The 19,602-nt window shown below is 35.5% G+C and overlaps 1 protein-coding gene across 2 annotated transcripts in view; it reads right to left on the reverse strand.

Annotated features, from left to right (window-relative positions):
• Window positions 1-19,602, reverse strand: part of MET (MET proto-oncogene, receptor tyrosine kinase) — a 153,743-nt gene that overhangs the window by 43,692 nt on the left and 90,449 nt on the right. For both annotated transcript variants that reach the window (XM_072652967.1, XM_072652966.1), the window contains exons 4-10: window positions 16,706-16,837; window positions 15,877-16,050; window positions 5,911-6,071; window positions 4,243-4,345; window positions 3,973-4,109; window positions 2,842-3,003; window positions 1,880-1,979 (exon numbers count right to left, since the gene is read on the reverse strand). In XM_072652967.1, coding sequence (XP_072509068.1) covers window positions 1,880-1,979; window positions 2,842-3,003; window positions 3,973-4,109; window positions 4,243-4,345; window positions 5,911-6,071; window positions 15,877-16,050; window positions 16,706-16,837 — 969 coding nt within the window. The remainder of the gene's footprint in view (window positions 1-1,879; window positions 1,980-2,841; window positions 3,004-3,972; window positions 4,110-4,242; window positions 4,346-5,910; window positions 6,072-15,876; window positions 16,051-16,705; window positions 16,838-19,602) is intronic.

The following is a 19,602-nucleotide window of genomic DNA, read 5'->3' on the forward strand; positions in this document are numbered from 1 at the left end:
AACTACATTTTGAAATGCTGACTGCTGAAGGAGAATATGCATTTATAAATCAGTGCACAGTCTGGTTAGAAAGTGCATGCCTTTTTTTTTTTTTTAAACAATGATTGCCAATATAGATGCATAGTAAGGTTAATGTGTATGGACATTGACATGACTCATGACATGAGTCATAGCATCAGAGGCCAAAAGCTCCCATAGATCCAATTCATCATCACTGGCCTCAGTTTCCACAGGCAACAAACAATACAGAAGTAAAATATCTGCTATTAGTAAGGCAGTTTAACAAACAGCCAAAAACTGGACCAAGTGAATCTTTTAACCCCTAAGTCTGATGACTATATAGAGAGATCTAGCCTGCACTACGCTACCATTTTTTGTCATTGAAGTGGTAGAAATTTAATTGACTTTTCCCCCCAGATACAAAACAGCCCAGAATCTCATCTCTCAATGGCATCTATCTTTCTTTTTGATAGGCAGTTCCTTAAGAAACCGATGAGTAATCTCAGTTTAGGTATAATGATAGGTTATGAAAAAGATGGAAAATTTGCCACTATTTAATAAACTAGACTATAGTTTTACCTGATTATAATTTCCTAGACCTCTACACAAAATCACATGTATTCTACACATATGTACATGAATGTATAAGGATAGACTTATTTTTATTTGCTAATGGAAATTCATTAATCTTCTATTCTGATACGAAACACAAATATTCTTTAAGTTAATAGTAATGGTACTCAGAACTCTGTGGCTATATGTTGGAACTGGTTTCTGAATACTTCACTTCAATTGTTTGTTCATTTGGCATAGTACAGCCTCTCAGGAGTATAATAGAAATCTAATAATACTTCAGAGGTGATGCAATGTGACTGATTGAGGAGGTCAAGAGAAATCTCATTTGAGATGACCTTATTGTTTTATAATTCAACTTGACATATTTAGCACAAAATTGGTTTCAGTAATTGAAGAATATGATGGTTTTAGTCTACAAAAAATGCCGGGATAGAGAATCTAAGAAAAAGTACTGTAATTCTCAATTAAAATATAGCTAAAAAGGCAACACCTTTAACTTTCATTTCAGGTTTATTGTGAAAGTTGTGGTAGAAATTAAAACATTAAAATCAGCACTAACACTACTGTAGCCCTAATAGAAATTTAATGGATTTAGTGTCCCATATAGGATGAAACAGACAGAAGAATTGACGTATAAAAATACATCTGGCTGCAATACAAATAATGGGTCAATAACTTTTAAGAGGGCACCTCATTTGATCATTGTGTTTTTGCATACACCTGTAAATAAAATCAGATAAGATGGATGCTCTTTAGGATTAGCCCATCATGAGATATTAAGAAGACTGGGGTATAGGGCTGGCGGAGAGATCAAGAAGCAATGTGTCTGTTCCATTGCTAGAATTAATGAAATTGTGATGAGATCGGGTTACTTCACACCAAGACCTTGCTTGGAGCAAAAGGGACACCTTTTTCTAACACTTTGAGATGGGGGGGGGAGAGCAAAAGTGAGAGAGAAAGAGATAAAGAAAGGAGAAGAAAAAGAAAAAATATAATCTTTAACTCTTACCCTTTCTTTTGTTAACTGTCTTTCAAAACTATCACCTAGGGGTTGTAATCACCACTTGTATCCAAAGATTGTAGGTTTATAAAACCAAAACCCAAGTTATTCAATAATTTCAGTAATTTGCATCACAAATTCATAATTCTGCTTAAGCTGCACAAAACATAATTGTTGACAAAGTATTTTAAAAGCAAAATCCCAAGTCCTTATATTAACTAAAAAACAGCCAGGTTGGTTTTAAAAAAAAAAAAGCAGAGAAAGATACAGTATAGTGTATAAGCAGCACTAAAAGGTACTCACCACTGTGAAGTTCCTTCCTACTTCTGGGACATTTATTAGCATCTTGGGAACGCTAGCAGAATTCAAGTTTTTCCCAAGACCTGTTATTGTGCTTCCTCCACTGGTAAAAATAAAATAGAAAAGTGATAATATTGAAAAAAACTACCACCTCTTATTTTACTCTTCAGTACGTTTAGAGGCAAATTCGGGCAGATAATGTTTTGAAGTCAGAATAATTATAAAGTCAGAGTCTAATTAAAAGATTAAAGATGTTCAATAGAAACACATTTCTTAGCTTCTTCAAAACGTATGTGTCGACGTGTATATAACTAAAATTATAGTTCATAAATTTCAAAATTGTATATTCTTTTTTATTTGTTGGACTATATGGAAGAATTATCTCTGAAAATAGGTTGGATTTCAGCTTTTTACAGAAAACTTTTAAAAATAGCTTTCAGGCATTTGCATGATAGGGAACTAAAATAAATCTACTTTTCATTGTTATTTGATTTACAGAGCCAGAGAGTTTCAAAAGAAATGAGTTTGATTGATTTGGTTCAATGAGCTACTGATTTAAAGGGAAGCTGGTCTGCATAAAAGACAGGTTCAGGACAGGCAGGGTGAGTATATGTTGAAAGGTGGGAAAATGAATGTGGTTTCAAGTTAGTGTGTAAGTAAAATTATTGTGAGGAAATTCATACAATACATGTGAACTGGTAGATACACAATATGTATATAAATATTCCATTCCTCTGTTTTGCTGAAATCAATGGAAACATTCGATAGAATAGGTGGGAAGTGTTTCCTAGATGCAAAGTGACATTAAAAAAATTTAACAGTGCTCAGAAACTGAAGAAAATCCTTTCAAAAATTGAAGGTCATCCTCAAAATAAATGGAATAGCAACAAAGCCAGAGATAAAATTGAAGTTTCTCTTGATTATTCTACAGCATGTCTTTCTTTTTTCACATCTACTTTACTTACCTAAGAAAAGATTTGGTTGGATGAATTTCATGAACAATGGGGTCTTCTTTGTATGTAAAACTGTAGGCTTCTCGATTGGCTAAGTCAATTTTCATTTTAATGGGGTACTCATTTGGAATGGTTTGTGCAGGAGTATAACATTCTAGAATGCTATGAGACACACTAGACAAAAAAAATGAAGGGATGGATTTTTATCTTTAAAGTGAACAAATACTTTTAAATACTATGTTCTCAAATTATATGAATAAATGTGAATATTGGCTACATTCAATGGGTTTCTCAAAGATAATTTGTCATCTGGTTAGTAACAGTGAACATCCATATAGCACCTTAAGTTTTACAGAGTATTTTACATACAAGTATTATTTGGTGCTCATAAAAAGCAAGAAATTATCTTCATTTAGCAGATGAAGAAACAGAGACTTAGAGAAGAAACTTTATAGTGCTGGACATGGTCACAATGCTATTAGGTGTCAGAAGCAGGATATGAACCCAGGGCTCTCATGATTCCAAGTTTATTACTTTTCCCAGTGAGCATTGCTGCCTCTCACAGTGCTTAGGAAGGACCTCCTCATTCTAGGCTTATCATGGTTCAGTGGAATCAAAACTTGATGATATGGTATGTATAGCTGTACTTTCTTGCAATGTTGGTGTCTTAAGCCCCTTAGTCATTCACATCTTTTCTGTATTTAATTAATAGAACTATTATAATTTCACTGAGAAGAAGTATCTTCTTGCACTCTATCCCCCCTCTTTTTTTTGCAATGATCTAGGCTGCTTAGTTATAAATCTGAAGGAACTAGTTATTCCTATTTACATAATTATTGGTTTCCACAGTCTTATAGGTGGTTATACAGCTGTCATATTAATAAGAAAAACTGAAATTAAAAGATAGGGGGAAATCAATAAAAATAGTAATAAAGGCAAAAAGATGAGTAGGTGAGTATAAAGTATATAGAAAGTATATAGAGTACATAGAAAGAATAATTTGCTTAATATAAAAGGAAATAGAACTTTTAAAACCAATTTTCTGAACAAAAATTGCCTTTTGAGAATTGCTTAACTTATTCTAATTTAGAAACAAATTCATTTGACTAAATAAATAAAATAATGAAAATTTATTTACAGCACCTTTTTAAAATACATGGTTTTCCACCAATTGAAATACGTCTAGAATTTCCACTGTTCAGGTATTTTCCAGTTAAGGTAAGTAATGTACCACCAGCCTTGGGACCATAGCTTGGAGAAATATTTGTAATTTCAGGATCCTGAATGCAAAACAAACAATTAAAACAATATACTTATTAATTTTAGACCCCTAATGGTCAACAGAAGCAAACCAGTTTGAACAGCAATCAATCTGATTATTCATTTTCTGAGAAGAGTAATATTTGGACTTACCACGTAAGAAAATGAATTAAATTGTGTTGCTTCTCGACCATTTGAAATAATGATGGACACATTGAAATGCAGATTCATAGCAGGACCAACAGTACATTTCAACCTTTAAAAAAGAAAATTCAAGAGATTGCACACAGGGCAGGTATTTTCTAGTTTCTATCTCAAAAATATTAACCCCATATTATGGAGTCTTCAATCTGAGCACATTTAATTGCATCTTGATAGGGTATGCATAAAAGCAGAAATCATGGAATTCTAGTTCTTTAAGATTATTGCAATATAAAAATAACAAGGTCTTAAATATTGGGCAAATAAAAATAATGCACAGATAATTTAGGTTAAAACAATAAAAGCTTACATCTTCAAACTAAATTATTCAAAATTTATAATTCAGATGCAGATTGAGATATATCACTCTGTACTGTCTAGAAAGAAAGAAGGTTTTTTGGTCACGAATAGGCAAGGGAATTGCTTTTATCTAAGAAGACATTTTTAAAAAAAGAACTTTGACATGATCTATTTTCAGATAAGCAATATGTTAATGATGAATGGTATCTAGTGTTTATTCAATCAGGTGAGGCATAGCTTTTTCCTCAACAGCAGGGCTAACAGTTTATATTACCGTACATAATAAAAGTTAAATTATAATGCATTTAATACACAATTAGTCTGTGAATTAGATTTCATAGTTTTATAACAACAGTATGGGGATAATAATAGCACCTGCCTCACAAGTTGTGAGCATCAAATGAGGTAATGGATGTATAGTGCTTTAACATGTATGAATTATCATTATTATTATATCTGGCATTTACATTGTACTTTGAAAGCTTTACATATTATTAAATTTGACTCTCACAACAGCTGTACAAACATTATAAGAAAGTTGATTTCCCTGTCCTAATGTCATAGAAAATTAGAATGTAATGATAAACATAATCATAATTGTAAAACGGTATAAGTAGTATTTACTAAGGATTTCACAGAGAATTTGTTTTTCCTGAGACAAGAATTTAAACACACAAAATATCCTACTTGATGTCTTCATCTTAGTAATGTGGATAACTTAACCTTTTACTTTTCCTTCGAACAAATTATGTTAGGCTTTCAATTTATGGGGCTTAAAATGGCAGTCTGCCAAATTGGAGTTTTAACCAGATGTCCCCACTTTTTCAGAGGTTTCATTATATTACTCAACTTACAAGTTCTGGAGTACTTGATGCATTATGGGATGCATAGCTTACAGAACGTTCTGGATTTAAACGGAGCTGACAATATAATCTACCCGTAGAACTCAATTTTTCAGCTTTAAAGGAAGAAATTTAGAAAAGGACAGATTTCATTTATAAAAAAAAGTTTAGCATCACAGACATGAGAGATGATTACTAAATTTATGCAGCTTTTTAAAAAAAATTCCCCTTAAGGAAAATTCCTTTGAAATCCTTAATAAATTCTTCCAAAGGTCAGTTCACCCTACATGAACATTGCTTTTTAAAAATCAACCTGAAATATCAATGGAGAAGTCATGCTAGTACTTAAAACTACCCCGAAGTAATGGATTCTTTTCTTCCTTTGTACTAACTAGACATTTTTTCAAAACTTCATCTGAAAACAAAGACTCACTCTTTACAAGAACATGTACACAGGAAATCAACTTAGTGATCTTACTTATTTGTTGTGCTCTCACTTGTATTCAGTATGCAGCTCTCATTTCCAATGAGAACTTTGGTTTTTCTAAAATCAAATTTATTATTTTTTCTTAATCCAAAATCCCAGCCACACACTGTCAATGTTGTGCCTCCCTCCAGGGGTGCACTAATTGGGAGAATCTGCAAAGTAGAAAAAATATGTTTCATTAAAAACTAAAAATATGGCTTTCAAATATGTGATGAACATTTATTTAAGGTTGCATACTTATGACTAGCATTTTTGCACATTTCTTTTCAACAATGAAATAACTGAACAGGGAAAAGAGCAGAGAATGACAATAGTTGGACATATGTGTAAAGTCTTTTCCTTATTCTAAGGCAAATAACAAAAGTATTACTGGTTCACTTTTAAAGATGAGTAAACTGATGTTCAGAGAGTCTAGGTGATATGAATGATGTCTCACAGTTAGTTTGTAGGGAAGCTTGTACTTGATCCCAAATCTTCTGGGGCTAAGTACAATACTTTCCCCACTTCCCCATGATCAGAAGTTTCAAACAGTTGGTAGGTCTACCAAATGAGATTAAAATGTCACTGGGAAATATTTAACATTATTAAAAAAATAAATAAAAATACAATAGAACATAATGTTAATATGTGGCCCTTAGTGGCCCTGTTTCTACTTGAGTTTGACATGACTGCTCTAGATTCCTTTCAATAACCCCCTATATTTGAAATACAATTTCTGTTAAAGGTGAAGTGATTCTAAATTTGCAAGTACCTGGAAGAAATAACACAATATGCTGACATACTTATGGATAGACCTAGGACCCCACTTCCAATAAAAGGAGGGAAGAAGTAGATTAACTTTGGTCTGGGACCTTTATGGGAATAAACGTATTGCTGTTATGGTTTGTTGTTGGGCCTTTGTTTTGAAGGCGACCAGTGACATCATGGGATTTAAATGAGGCAGAGTTGAACAAAGTCATCAGCCTCCCTCGCTCTTCCTGAGTCATTAAAGTGCAATGGCAAAACAAAGAAAAAAGTCAAGATGACCGGTAATGGCCCAGGATGCCCTGGCTGCCCTTGGCCTCTTCAATGTCTGACCAAGCTCTAAGGACGCTCCACGGCGCCTGCTTCAGTCACCTTCATGGCCATTGGAACAAATTGTTCTCATCTGCCCATTTTGTTGGGGGAAATCTTCACATGCTTGGGGTAGAAATCCCCTTAACTCATCTATGGGGGTCAGTTACCCTCAACTTGGTTTAGTCCATCTGCAGAGACTTACCTATGGCTCCAAGAAGCCATAGCATACTCAGGGACCACACTCCAGGGATAAACTATGTAGCTAGGGTAACTTGGATAAAATGAAATCTCTTCAATGAAGCCTTTTGGAGAAGACTAGGTTGCAGAATATTAGAGTCTTTTGATCCCAACTGGACCAGCCAACAAGTTTGCGAAGTGTCTTCCAAATGGTTAGAGTGAGAGCTAGACTCAGGTCAAGGAGTGTTAGTTCATTCTGACAGCATTATCTCAACCACAGACATATATTTCACACAAGTATTTGTATAGGTTGAAATATCTCCTTTTGCATTTACTATTTGTAAAGTTTAATTCAGGCAACAAACATTTACGAAGAGCTTACTGTGTGTAAGGGCTTGTATTAAGCACTAGGCATGTAAAGCTGAAAGATAACAACTTCTGTCCTCAAGGACCTTACAATTCAATAATGGAAAAATGTGATATGCAAGGGGATGTGTTTGGGCATGGATTACATGTTCAATGATCAATCAAGAAGCATTTATTAAACACCTGCTACATGCCAGGCACTGGTACTATGAAGACAAAAATGAAACAATTTCTGCCTTCAAGGTGCTTACATTTTAATGGAAAAGATAACACATACTTCTATAAAGGAAGTAGTACGGAGTTATGGAGAGAGAGATCAACGTGGAGTTAAGGTCCTGAGTTAGAATTACCTGTAGCTAGATAACACAGCATTTAGAGACAGGAAGACTCATCTTCCTGAGGTCAAATCCAGCCTCAGATCCTTACTAGCTATATGACCCTGGGCAGGTGACTTAACTCTATTATGCCTCAGTTTCCCCATCTGTAAAATGACCTGAAGAAGGAAACAGTAAACCACTCTAGTGTCTTTGCCAAGAAAACCTTAAATGGAGTCATGAAGAATTGGACATAACTGAAAAACAACTGAACAACAGCAGCTCTGCCACTTACAAGTCTCCTAATCTCTCTAGGGTTGTTTCTTCATCTGTAAAATGGGGAGGGAAGGTAAACTAGATAAATGATCTCTAAGGCCCCTTCCATGGTTCTCTATCTATGACTCTATAATATCCTGCCTATGATCCTATAATATCCTATCTATAATCCTATAATAAAATGCAACATTTATGTAGCACTCACCGTGTGTCAAACTCCTTGTTAAGTATTTAAAATTATTATCTCATTTGGTCCTCACAATAAACTTGGGAGGTAGTTGCTGTTATTCTCCCCATTTTACAGATGAAGAAACTGAGGAAGAGAGAGGTTAGGTATCTGAAGCTGGATTTGAATTCAGTAGTTTCTGACTCCAGGCTCAGTGCTCTACCCTCTGTACCACTTAGGTGCCCCAACAAAAAAAGGTAAGAAATGGGAGATGGGAGGGGCAGCAAAATATCATTTGGGTTTCAAGTAGAAATGTCATGCATTTTGGAGTAAATTAGGGATTCTAATAGGCAGCAGTGGCTTGAAGAGATAGTCACTGCAAAGGTACAGAGATTGGAGATAAAATTTTGTGTGTTGCTACCCACAACACTAGCTTTCAGTGCAACGCCAAGAAGCCTAGTGCTCTCTAGTACTATGGTAACCTTCCTTAATACCCTTCGTTGAGTTGCTATTGTTTAGGGAAGAACTTATGCCCTGTGTGAGACATGTAGAGAGGTGGCAGTCCTTTGGGAATTATCATTGATAGTGTTTAATACCCTTTGCGATTTCCTCTTCCTGCCTTGTAATTCTGTTTAATCAGTTTTTTTACTGGCAAAGCAAGTTATCAGCAGGAGGCTGTGAGCTATGGAGGCAAATATCCCAGCAACACTAGAGAGCTAGAGGAAGCTAAGACACTGGTCACTTAGAGGAACCTCAAGTGGTGCGAAAACATATACATGTACCTAAATAGAAAAGTGACAGGGCAAAGGAGAGAAATTCAGCAGGTGGGAAGGATGGGCAAGAAAGACTTCTTAGAGACATTAATAGAGATGGGGGCAACAGAGTGGTTTACTCTGGGCATGGAAGATATAATGGGCAAAGAAAGGCAGAGAAACAGAAGAGTTCGAAAGGATACAAATAGTTTACTGGGTTATTGGAATTTTTGTCCTCTGTAAATCTTCAAATTCTGATCATCTTACTCAATACTTTATAATTATCAGGTTAAAACTTTCCTTCTAATAGTAGTAACAAATAAAAACTCCCAGTAGGGACTTTTAAAATAGCAAATGCAAGCGTTGAATGAGTGCCAAACATTAGTAGTGGCATAATTTTCTTCCAAAGCTTATCATTCATTAAAAATTTGAAATGTTAAAATTTCACTGAACAATACTCAAAGCACAATATATTCATTTACTATTGGCATATTTGGGAACAATATGTACATAATACCCCTTCCCCCCCAAAAAAGTTAAGGTGGACTCATTTTTTTTTTTGTCCTGGTGAAAGTAAACCTTAAGTCTACCGATGAAACTGCAGCAACTCTGACATCGGAGTACTCAGGCAGTGTTGAAGTTTATAGGAAAACTTCTTTGGCTAAATCTAAAATTAAACAATAACAATAAACCCCTTCTATTTCCAAGTCAAAAATAAGCTTGTCAATAGCCTTGTGACAATCTAAAGAGGAAATGCTCTTTTGGGGGTTATATTGTAAATTGTGCTGTAAAATACAACAATGGTGGGAAAAGCGGAGCTCCACTCTAGAGGCCATACAAAAAGCAGTAAAGGTGTTTGCTAAGACATACTCGGTAAAAGTCTAAAAGCTATTACTTTATGATTTATATGGACTCTCAATAAAATGTGAATATGCAAACATTCCCAACCCTCCCAAGTAAATAATCGCAAACTAAAATTTTAACTTCCACTTGTTACCAACCCTCTTTAAGGTCTTAGCTTAATGCTTTAATGATAGCTCTTTTAACCATAAAATCCAACTCACAGTTACTGGTGCTTTTTTTTTTTTTTTTTTAGATGAAGATTTACCTCTTCCATCTCTGGCCAAGTGGGAACTGTTAAAGAAATGCATTTACTATTTTGTTAGAAACCCAGTAGGAGAGAACAAGACATCCAAGCCTCCTAGGGATCTATTCAGCCTGAAGCAGTCACAGCAGCTGCTACTCCCTATTCTAATGCAAGCTTTTTCTTTACTGAAAACAGCTGCCATGAGCTCATTTTCACTGATACTGCTGCCTAGATTTACCTGTACCTGAAATAGCTTCCTTTCTATTTTGCAGGTACCATGTAAGGCAAAAGAGAGTTTGATGATCATGGAGAAGGAGTCTTCTCTAGCATCTGATAATCAGAAGTATGGTTGGATAGTTCATACTCTAAGGATGGATACTGTACTACCACTCCTGCTTAACCACAGTTCAGTAGATAAGAATGGTGGACTTGGAGTAAGGAAGATCTAATTTCAAATTTGGCCTCAGATACTTAGTAGCTGTGTGAACCTGAACAAATCACTTAACCTCTGTTTATCTCAGTTTCCTCAATTGTAAAAGGAGGGTAACAGTACCTACCTCATAAGGTGATTGTGAGGCTCACTTGGAAAGCTCTTAGCTGAGTGTGCATCCTACAGTAGAACCATATAGAAACTTTTCCCCTCCCTCTCAACAATCTAAGCCCCAAACCTCAACTTTGCTGTCTTTTATTTTGCCCTTTTTTATGCTGTTAGAAATGATGAAACAAATCATTTCAAAGAGAAATGGAAAGTCTTATATGAACTGATGTAGGGAGAAGTAAGCAGAACCAGAAGAAAAATTTATACTGTAACATCAATATTATAAAAATGAATAATTTTGAGAACTTCTATAAATTGATGAAGAGTGAAATGGACAGAACAAGGAAAACAATTTATACAATAACAACAGCATTATAAAGACAAATCATTTGAAAGCTACAAGAGCTATGATCGATACAATGACCATCTATAATTCCAGAAGACCAATGATTAAATCTCCTGATACCTCTTGATAAGGAGGTGATAGTTTTAGGATGCAAAATGAGAACATGCACACGCAGAATGGGAATAGAATTATATATAGCCAATGAAGGAATTTATTTTTCTTGGCTATACATATTTGCTGTAAAGATTGTGGTTTTCTTCCTTCTCCCTTCTTCCCCCACCCTACCTCTCTCCTTTTCTCTTTAATGAGATGGAGAGTGGGAGGGAGGGAAAATAGATTTCTATTCATTAATTTTTTTTAAATAGGTAGTGATGATATGTAGGTGTGGACTTTCAAATGAAGTCCTTGTTATTGTTAGTTTTGGTTAATTATTTTATTTATTTTATTTTAAGAGACTTATATAGTGAGGGTAATTTGTAAATGTTTGTTATGTAAAAAAAACCAAACCACATCAATAAAACTTTTTTTAAAGTTTGAATTAATCATTCTCCCCCAAAGTCAATTAAATGGGCAGTTCCTTGAATCTTTTTTGGAGTGTGGGGAGTAGGTAGTTAACTTTGGAACGAAAGGTAAAGGAAAAAGTGGTAGTGGTCTACAGACCCTAGACATGTATAGTAATTTGGGAACGACAGTTTTCTTGGGGGTGGGGGAGGAGGGTGTAAAATTGCTCAGTATACAGGGATTGGTTATCTAATCAGAAGTTTTGTAGGCTGAATCCTCCATCTCTAAGCCGCAATAAATCTACACTTTCCCTTTTGATACATAAAAATGGCACCACTGATTTTACCCACCGTCTAAGAATTGTATGTTTTAAGTCTCATTTTCAAATAATACATTTAAATCAAATACACTTCAGTTCATTAAAAAGAGTTCTCTAACTCATATGTGTATGTGTTTTTCCAGGCTCATTATAAGAAAACAACTTTTCCCTCTCTCTTTAGGATGCAAATGGTCATGTACGATGTATATTTATAAGTATTAAATGTTTCACTTGAACAGGCCACCTTTTTTACCAGTAGCTTGTTATCTTCAAATTTTCTGATCTATTAAGGAACAGTTTTGATTTCTCCCTGGAATTGAGTTCAATCCTACAAGACATGCTGATTTTTTTCTTAATACCTATATAGAATATATTGAAAAAATGCTCATATTTAAAAGCCTTTTCTGTATGGTCTTTAAATTCAAGATCAGACAATGTGCTCCAAGCAATAAGTTAATTGACTTGCATTCCTGAAACTCTCCTATGTGGAATTGTAAAAGATTTTAGGGATTGAACTTTGTATATTCTGTAAAGCAGCCTATCCTGTGTTTATTGGAGAGCTAAACTCAATACATCAGTTGGATTTTATGCACATGGACTTTAAGCAGATTAGAAAAAGATGAATAATCTGTTTTTTTTTTTTCCCAGCAAGAATGTAAACGTCATGGTCTAGCAGAGCATGAAATCTCACTAACAACTATGAAGCAAAAGGGATTTATATACTCAGCTGCATTATTTTCCTTCCAACAGTCCTGAAGAAAGCTTTACAAACCTGTGAATGCTATAAATTCAATCTTTTAGAAGTTTCAAATATATCAGTAGTGGATTTATAGAAAGTGCAAGAGGAGGGAAGAAGAAAGCTCATTCATTGTAGTGAAATAAAGAAATTATATTTATATTTAGATATGTTTATATATAGACATATTTTATAAATAATCATATTTGTATATAAACATTTATATAATGTTTATGATAAACATTATTCATATTTAGAACACAATAAAATACTGTGCTATCAAAAGATCCTGGATAACTAAAAACCTTTCGGCTTCTTGCTCTCTGGAGCTGAAATACAATAGCAATGAAGAAAAGTGCACTTAGACATCACGGCTTTATAATTTATGAGCACCAGGGGATTAAAACAAATTTTATTAGCACTTCTAACACTATCTGGGTAAACTGGATCCAGAGAAGTGGACATTTTAGTCACTTTGTTCAACTTGACTCAAAAAAGTTTAATTTATTTTTTACCACTCTAGTGCAGCCTTTATGACTGACGATATGAGAAGCATACTTATAAGTCTTAAATATTCCATTTACACAAGTCACCCTTTTACCAACATGCTTCCTTCACTTTAAAAATCACCTTGTCTAATTTTTAAATAAAGTAGAGGTGACAATTGAAAGCACACATACCCACACCCACACACCCACACACACTGTGCCTTTCACTGACTGAGCTCAGATTTCTAGTGTTTCAAATCACCACCTCTATTTACATGCTCCAGTGTTCATAAAAGAGTAAAGTTCCTTGTTACAGAGTAAGCACATTAAGTAAAGACAAAAGGGCACAAATACAGAAGGGTAGTTCTTCATTTATCTACTTGCTTTTAGTTTACTCATTGCCTTATCAAACTTGGTCTTAATATTTATGTTATACTTAATAGGAAATGACTTGGTTAAATGAACAATCACCCAGTATGAATCTTGCTTCAAACCATAGCTAAATGAAAACAGCCATGAGCTGTGATACCAGCTCTTGTTCTGACTTCTAAACTTTGTTTACTTATGGATTTGATCCAGACAATAGAAACCTATAACTTTCCTATTTCATAGGAGTTAGAGTTGGTGAAGTCCAACTGTTCTATACTAAATGAATTTTCCAGACAAGGAAAATACATACTTAGTCATGTTCAGGAAAGTGATTGTAATTTTTTAATTTTTCGCAGTGGGGGTGGTGGTGAGGTGTTTTTTTTTTTTTTGGTTTTTTTTTTTTAGTAAATTTTCTTATGGAAATATACTCAAATATTACGCTCAGATAAGCAAAACAACAGTTTGACAATGTGGTCATGACAGTAATGGCTCTCTAAAGTAGGTAGGTATACTTGTTGCATCCTTATTCTTTACCCTTGCTCTAAAAGCTGTTGTGGAAGGTCTGTGGATATCACCCACAAGGTCTCTTCCGTGTGTACTTGACTGATAGCCACTGTACAAAAATTGGGCAAGAAATCTAATTTGCCCGAAGAATTGTCTGTAAAACCCCAACTAGTCTGTAGTCAGATAGGGAGGCTCCAGTTGGTCTTCTCTTTTGGTCCACAAAATGACTAGGAATGTCTTCAATTATCAGTCACCTTAATGAATGGATGGAACATTCCAACCCATTCTACAAGTTACTAGGAAAGGGTTCTTGTCTGGCAGCTGAGTGAACAGAGCTCCTGGTCACTTGGAAATGAGTTACAAGGAATCTAAGGCAGTAGTGATGCAGGAAGGAAAAGGTATGTAGCCAACTGGAGAAGAATAATGGGGCCCATTATGTGAATAGACCCTGTGCTCATTAGCCAAGATTTCTCAGTAAAGCAGCAGGTGAGCTCAGTTAATGATCTGGCTTCTTCCTTTTTATTTATTGAAGACATTAGCCATGAGCTCTCTTACCTTCTTTCTTTGATATGGCAACATTTCTCTCTGCCTTCACTCAGCTTCTCTTCCCTCCCTCTGCTTTCAGTGAAGTGGCTCTTCTTGACAAAGCTAAGTCTTCCATCTTTGACCTTGGTGCTTAAGCCTCCTGAGTCTTCATGATAAGGACAAAGTGCCTGGCTCATAGTAAGGGTCAGTTGACTGACCTTGCTCTATCAACCTTCCCTAGTGTCTCTTGTCTTTACTTTCCCTCTAGGTTTCTTCCCTTTAGTCTATAAACATGCTCAGACCTCTCTTTCTAAAACAACTCGAGCCCTTCCCTCATCCCTGATGCAACCTTCCTTTTGTAAAGAGGTAATACTCCTTGTCTCCAGCCCTCAATATTCCTTAATCCTTTGCAATCTGCATTTTGTCCCCAGTACTTTGTTGAACTTTTTTTCTTCAAGGTCACCATTGATCTCCTAGATACCCCAAACTATGGCCTTTTTTTAATTATCATCCTCTTTGTTCTTTCTTCAGCATTTGTCCAACTTTCCTTTGGATTCCATGATACTTTTCGATCCTGGTTCTCCTCTTTTGTCTTTATTTCCTCTTGGTTCTCTTCACAATTTCCTGCCTCTTAAGTAAGGAAATCTTACCTTTCCAGTTTTTCCTCTCACTCTCTGCTTGCATGTCCTGCCTGGACCTCAAACTGGGTATGTTTGAAAACTGAAATTATTGTCTTTCCCCCTCAAACCTGCGCTGTCCACCATACTGCCTTATTTTTGATGAATGTACTTCATTTTCCTAGTTACTAAGCCTTGTCCCCTAGGATTCCTTCCTCCCCAAGTCTTTCATTCTTCAGTTTTTACCTTTCCTACGCCCTTCTCACACTCCATTTTGTATTATTCTAATTATTTGGATACATATTGCATTTCAGTAGAATGTAAGCTTTCTTTCTTCCTTTGTATCTCCAGAACCTGACAGTATCTGACACATAATGGCTGCTCGATGAATGCTTGTTGAGTTAACGTGTATCTTGTTTGCTTATTAGGCTGTGAGCTCCTTGAGGGCAGAGACTGTAATTTTTTTTTTAATCTTTTTATCCCTGAGGCCTAGCACAATATGTGTTCAATAAATGCCTAGTGTATTGAACTGAATTGCCAGACAGATAACACATGTGAGAATATGGCTGTCAAAAGAGATCCCTTGCTAGTCAATTCAAGTGCCAAGCTCAATGGTATTTTTTCAAACAACAAGATACAGACTGAAATCAAACTTTATACATATACATATATATATATAGATATAGATATATAGATATATATAGATATAGATATCTATAGATATATAGGTATAGATATATAGATATATATGCTGGAACAGGAGTTTGTTAAAAAAAAATGAAAAAGCAAAAAAATTTGACAGAGAAACTTAAAACTTTACCTCATAAATAGTAGGCAGGCAAATATCTTGGTTCCCTAGCTCAATGACACATTCCTCAGATTTCACACATTGATTATGGCACCAGGTACACTGCACAAAAGGAGGGGCTGAGAGACACTGACTACAGGACTTAAAATGATCACAGCCTAGTCCATTCAATGGGATCTTGGTTATCTGTGGATAAAGACAATTGTAACTTTTCATTAAACACAGATCAAATATAGAAAAAGTACATTAAACAGATTACTTTTTAGCATCTATTATCATATTAGTTACACAAGACAGTTTTGTTTCTAAAACTCCTCATGATGATTAAAGGATTAGATGCAATGCATTCATTCCTATACTTTTGCTATGTGCAACTGTGGTGAAAGATAATGACATTCTTCACTAGCACTTTCTTTGCAATGATATACTTGCTGTTTGATAGTTATTCCGCCCTGCCTGTCATAAATTTGAAAAAAACAAAAATTCAAGCTATAGGAAAATGAATCATGACCCCCAGGAAGTTCTAACACAAGCTCCAAATTTTTATTTCCTGGTTTTTGGACCACATTTTTGTTATTGGGTTTTAATATTCATTTTTGTTTGTTTTTCTCATAAAGAATAGAAAGCAAAACAGATCATAAGCAGTGGTGGCTCAAAGGGCTCCCTCAGGTTCAGTCATCTTGGTATAAAAAAATGTAAATCGACTTCACTGATCTTTGGAATCTCCTTGGGAGAAGCTATCTGCGCATAGATCCAAAAGCAACTGGAAAGTTACAAATGAGCAAAGAAACTTGTAAATATCTTTCTGCAAAGAACCTCAGCTAATGCGGAAAGGTCTAACCTTCTTCCCAGTGACAACGAGTGTGAAGCCATTTGTATTTAATGGATTCTGAACAATCACTTCTGGAGAAACTGGATGGGAATCCAGTTGAAAATTCACATGAGGGGTTGACTGTCCTCGAGAAACAACAACCTGAAAGAAAAGGAAAAGGAAAAAGAAAGCCTTTAAATCAACAAATTCAATACAATCCTAGAGAAGTTTGATAAGAGAATAAGAGAAAGCTTATATGACTGGTCTAACATCTGAATAGCCTATAGTTAATCTATTTTTAAAATTACTCCTCTGCCTCTGGGAAAGCCTACTAAAAAGCATGAGATAATCAGTTGTTCATAATTTACAGAAGTCTCCTGAGGAGGCAACGTCTCTACTTGTGTGCAAAATGTCATAGAAGAAAGAAAAGAAATGAAAGACAAAAGACTTCTTCACTTAGTAGCATAACTGTAGCTATGAAGGAATCATTATTTCTAATTGAAATCCTTCCCACTTAGAAATAGGAGTCATAGAAATAGGAGGAACTTCAGAGATCATCGAATCCAATCTTCTGATTTTTTTTTAAAGGTCACTGGTGAGATTTGAACCCATTTTTCTCTCTTTGGAACTAGCTGCCTTGCCACACAGCTAGTTTGTGGCCTTGGACAAGTTACCACCTCTCTGGACCTCAGTTTATTCGCATAAAATGAAGAGGTTGTTGTAGATGGCATCTCAGGTTCGTCCCATCACTAACATTCAATGATCTGTATTCCAACTTCAGTGGAGATGAATATAGTGCCTGGGATGTTGTTGGTGTTGTTCACCCTTCATTCTGGAAAAGGATCAAAGACATCAGGAGGGTTGATGTCTTGATTTGCAAGTGAATCGGATTTAAGTAAGGTAGAGCAGTGCAAAGTCATCAGCCCCACTCTCTCCTCCAGAGTCTGAGACATAGGTCAGGATGAGTGGTGATGGCCCTGGTGCAATGGGAGATCTTTGTCCTTTTAAGGTAAGGTCTTACCCAGGTGCTTAATAAATATTTTGTGATTCATCAATAGATATATTGCCATACTGGAGATGCTAAACATTCTCTTTCACTTTTCTTCTAAAAAAAGTCTAATTTCAATCTCCCCTTTTTTCTAGATCCTTAACTATTTTTAATTGTTCTCTTCTAGATCCCCTCCAAATTTTTAAAACTTTGGAGTGGCTAAAATTGGATCCTCAAACCATTTTGTGCTCTTGTGACATATTGTTACTTGAATTGTCCTATACACAAATTTCTGACTTCCTACTTGTCTTCAAAATATGGACTGATGTTTGTAACAATGATGTTTGAAACAATGTCTTGAAAATATCACTGAAGTTATCTGTATAATTCCCATTTTTCATTTCAGTCTTTATAATAACCTCCTGATTAATCTCCCTGCCTCAAGTATCTCCCCAGTCTAGTTCATTCTCCACTCAGCTATCAAAGTGATCTTCCTTAACTGACCATGGTCTGACCATGGGTCACTCCTTTATTTAGATAACTCCACTGATTCCCTAGTGTCTCCAGGATCAATAATAAAGTCTTCGGTTTGACTTTTAGAGCCCTTCATGATTTGGTCACCTCCTACCTCTCCAGTCTTTTAAACCAGAAGATTTATTCCTTATTCATCATACTCTTCATTGCCCCCTCTCCCCCTGCACCCCCAATCCTTCCACTCTGTTACGATGAAATATCATGAAATGGCCTCTTTGCTTTTTTCTATAACAGGACACTTCATCTTCAGATTCTGTGCATTTTGGGTGACTCTAACCCACACCTGGAACTCTCTCCTTCCTCGTCTCTATATCCTGGTTTTCCTAGATTCCTTCAAGTTTCAGCTAAAGTCCTACCTTTTGACTTGGTTATTCTGATCAATGCAATGGTTCAAGACAATTGCAAAGGACATCTTATGATGACAAAATGCTATCCACCTTCAGAGAAACAGAAGTGATGAATTCTGAGTGCAAATTGAAGTATACTTTTCTTGCTTTCTTGATTTTTCTTGCTTTATTGTGATATGGCTAATATGGAAATGTATTTTTCATGAGTCCATAGGTACAATTGATATCATTTTGCTTGCCTTCTCCATAGGAAGGAGACAGGTGGGAGAGAGGGAAAGAATTTGGAACTCAAACTTAAAAAAAAAAAAGGCTAAAAATTAAAAAAAATGTAAAATCCTACCTTTTGGGGGAAAAATACCACCTTTCCTAATTCTCTTTAATCTTAGTGCTTTCCTTCTGATATGATCTCCAATTTATCCTGCATATATCCTGTATATACCTAGTTGTTTGCATGCTAGGCTTTGAGCTCTTTGAGGGGAGGGACTTCTTTTTTTTGTCTTTCTTTGCATTCCTAGCACTTAGGACAGTATCTGACACACATCAGGTGCTTAACAAATGCTTGTTAACAGACAGTGTAATTTTGAAGAGTTTCCCCTAGCTGGCTTGTCTCTAGGATAGCAGGTTTTATTCCCTTTCCTTACAACATTGTAGAATGGGGCATTGTAAGTGTTAAGTAAAGTGCTAAATTTTTAGGGAGCCAGGGATTATGGTCGATAACAACTGCCAGAAACAAAACAAGATCACTATCTTAGAATAATGGCTGGGGACTTTCAAGGCCCTTACTAATAAGGTGATTGGGTTCAAACAGCTGCAGCATGGTGTAGGAGACTGATAATAATGGCTAGCATTTCTATAGCTCAGAGTTTTGAGAAGTCTTTTACATATTCTAACTCATTTGATCCTCACAGCAATCCAGTGAAGTAGGTGTTGGTGTTTTTATAAATGAGGAAACTGAGTCTGAGAGGGTCATGTAGCTCATGAGCAACTGAGGCAGTATTTGAACTGAGGCATTCTTTACTCCAAATCTTATCTACTTCACCATGGTGGAGAAAAAGTGC

Source organism: Notamacropus eugenii, chromosome 3, assembly GCF_028372415.1.
Source record: "Notamacropus eugenii isolate mMacEug1 chromosome 3, mMacEug1.pri_v2, whole genome shotgun sequence".
NCBI classification, from domain to species: domain Eukaryota; kingdom Metazoa; phylum Chordata; class Mammalia; order Diprotodontia; family Macropodidae; genus Notamacropus; species Notamacropus eugenii.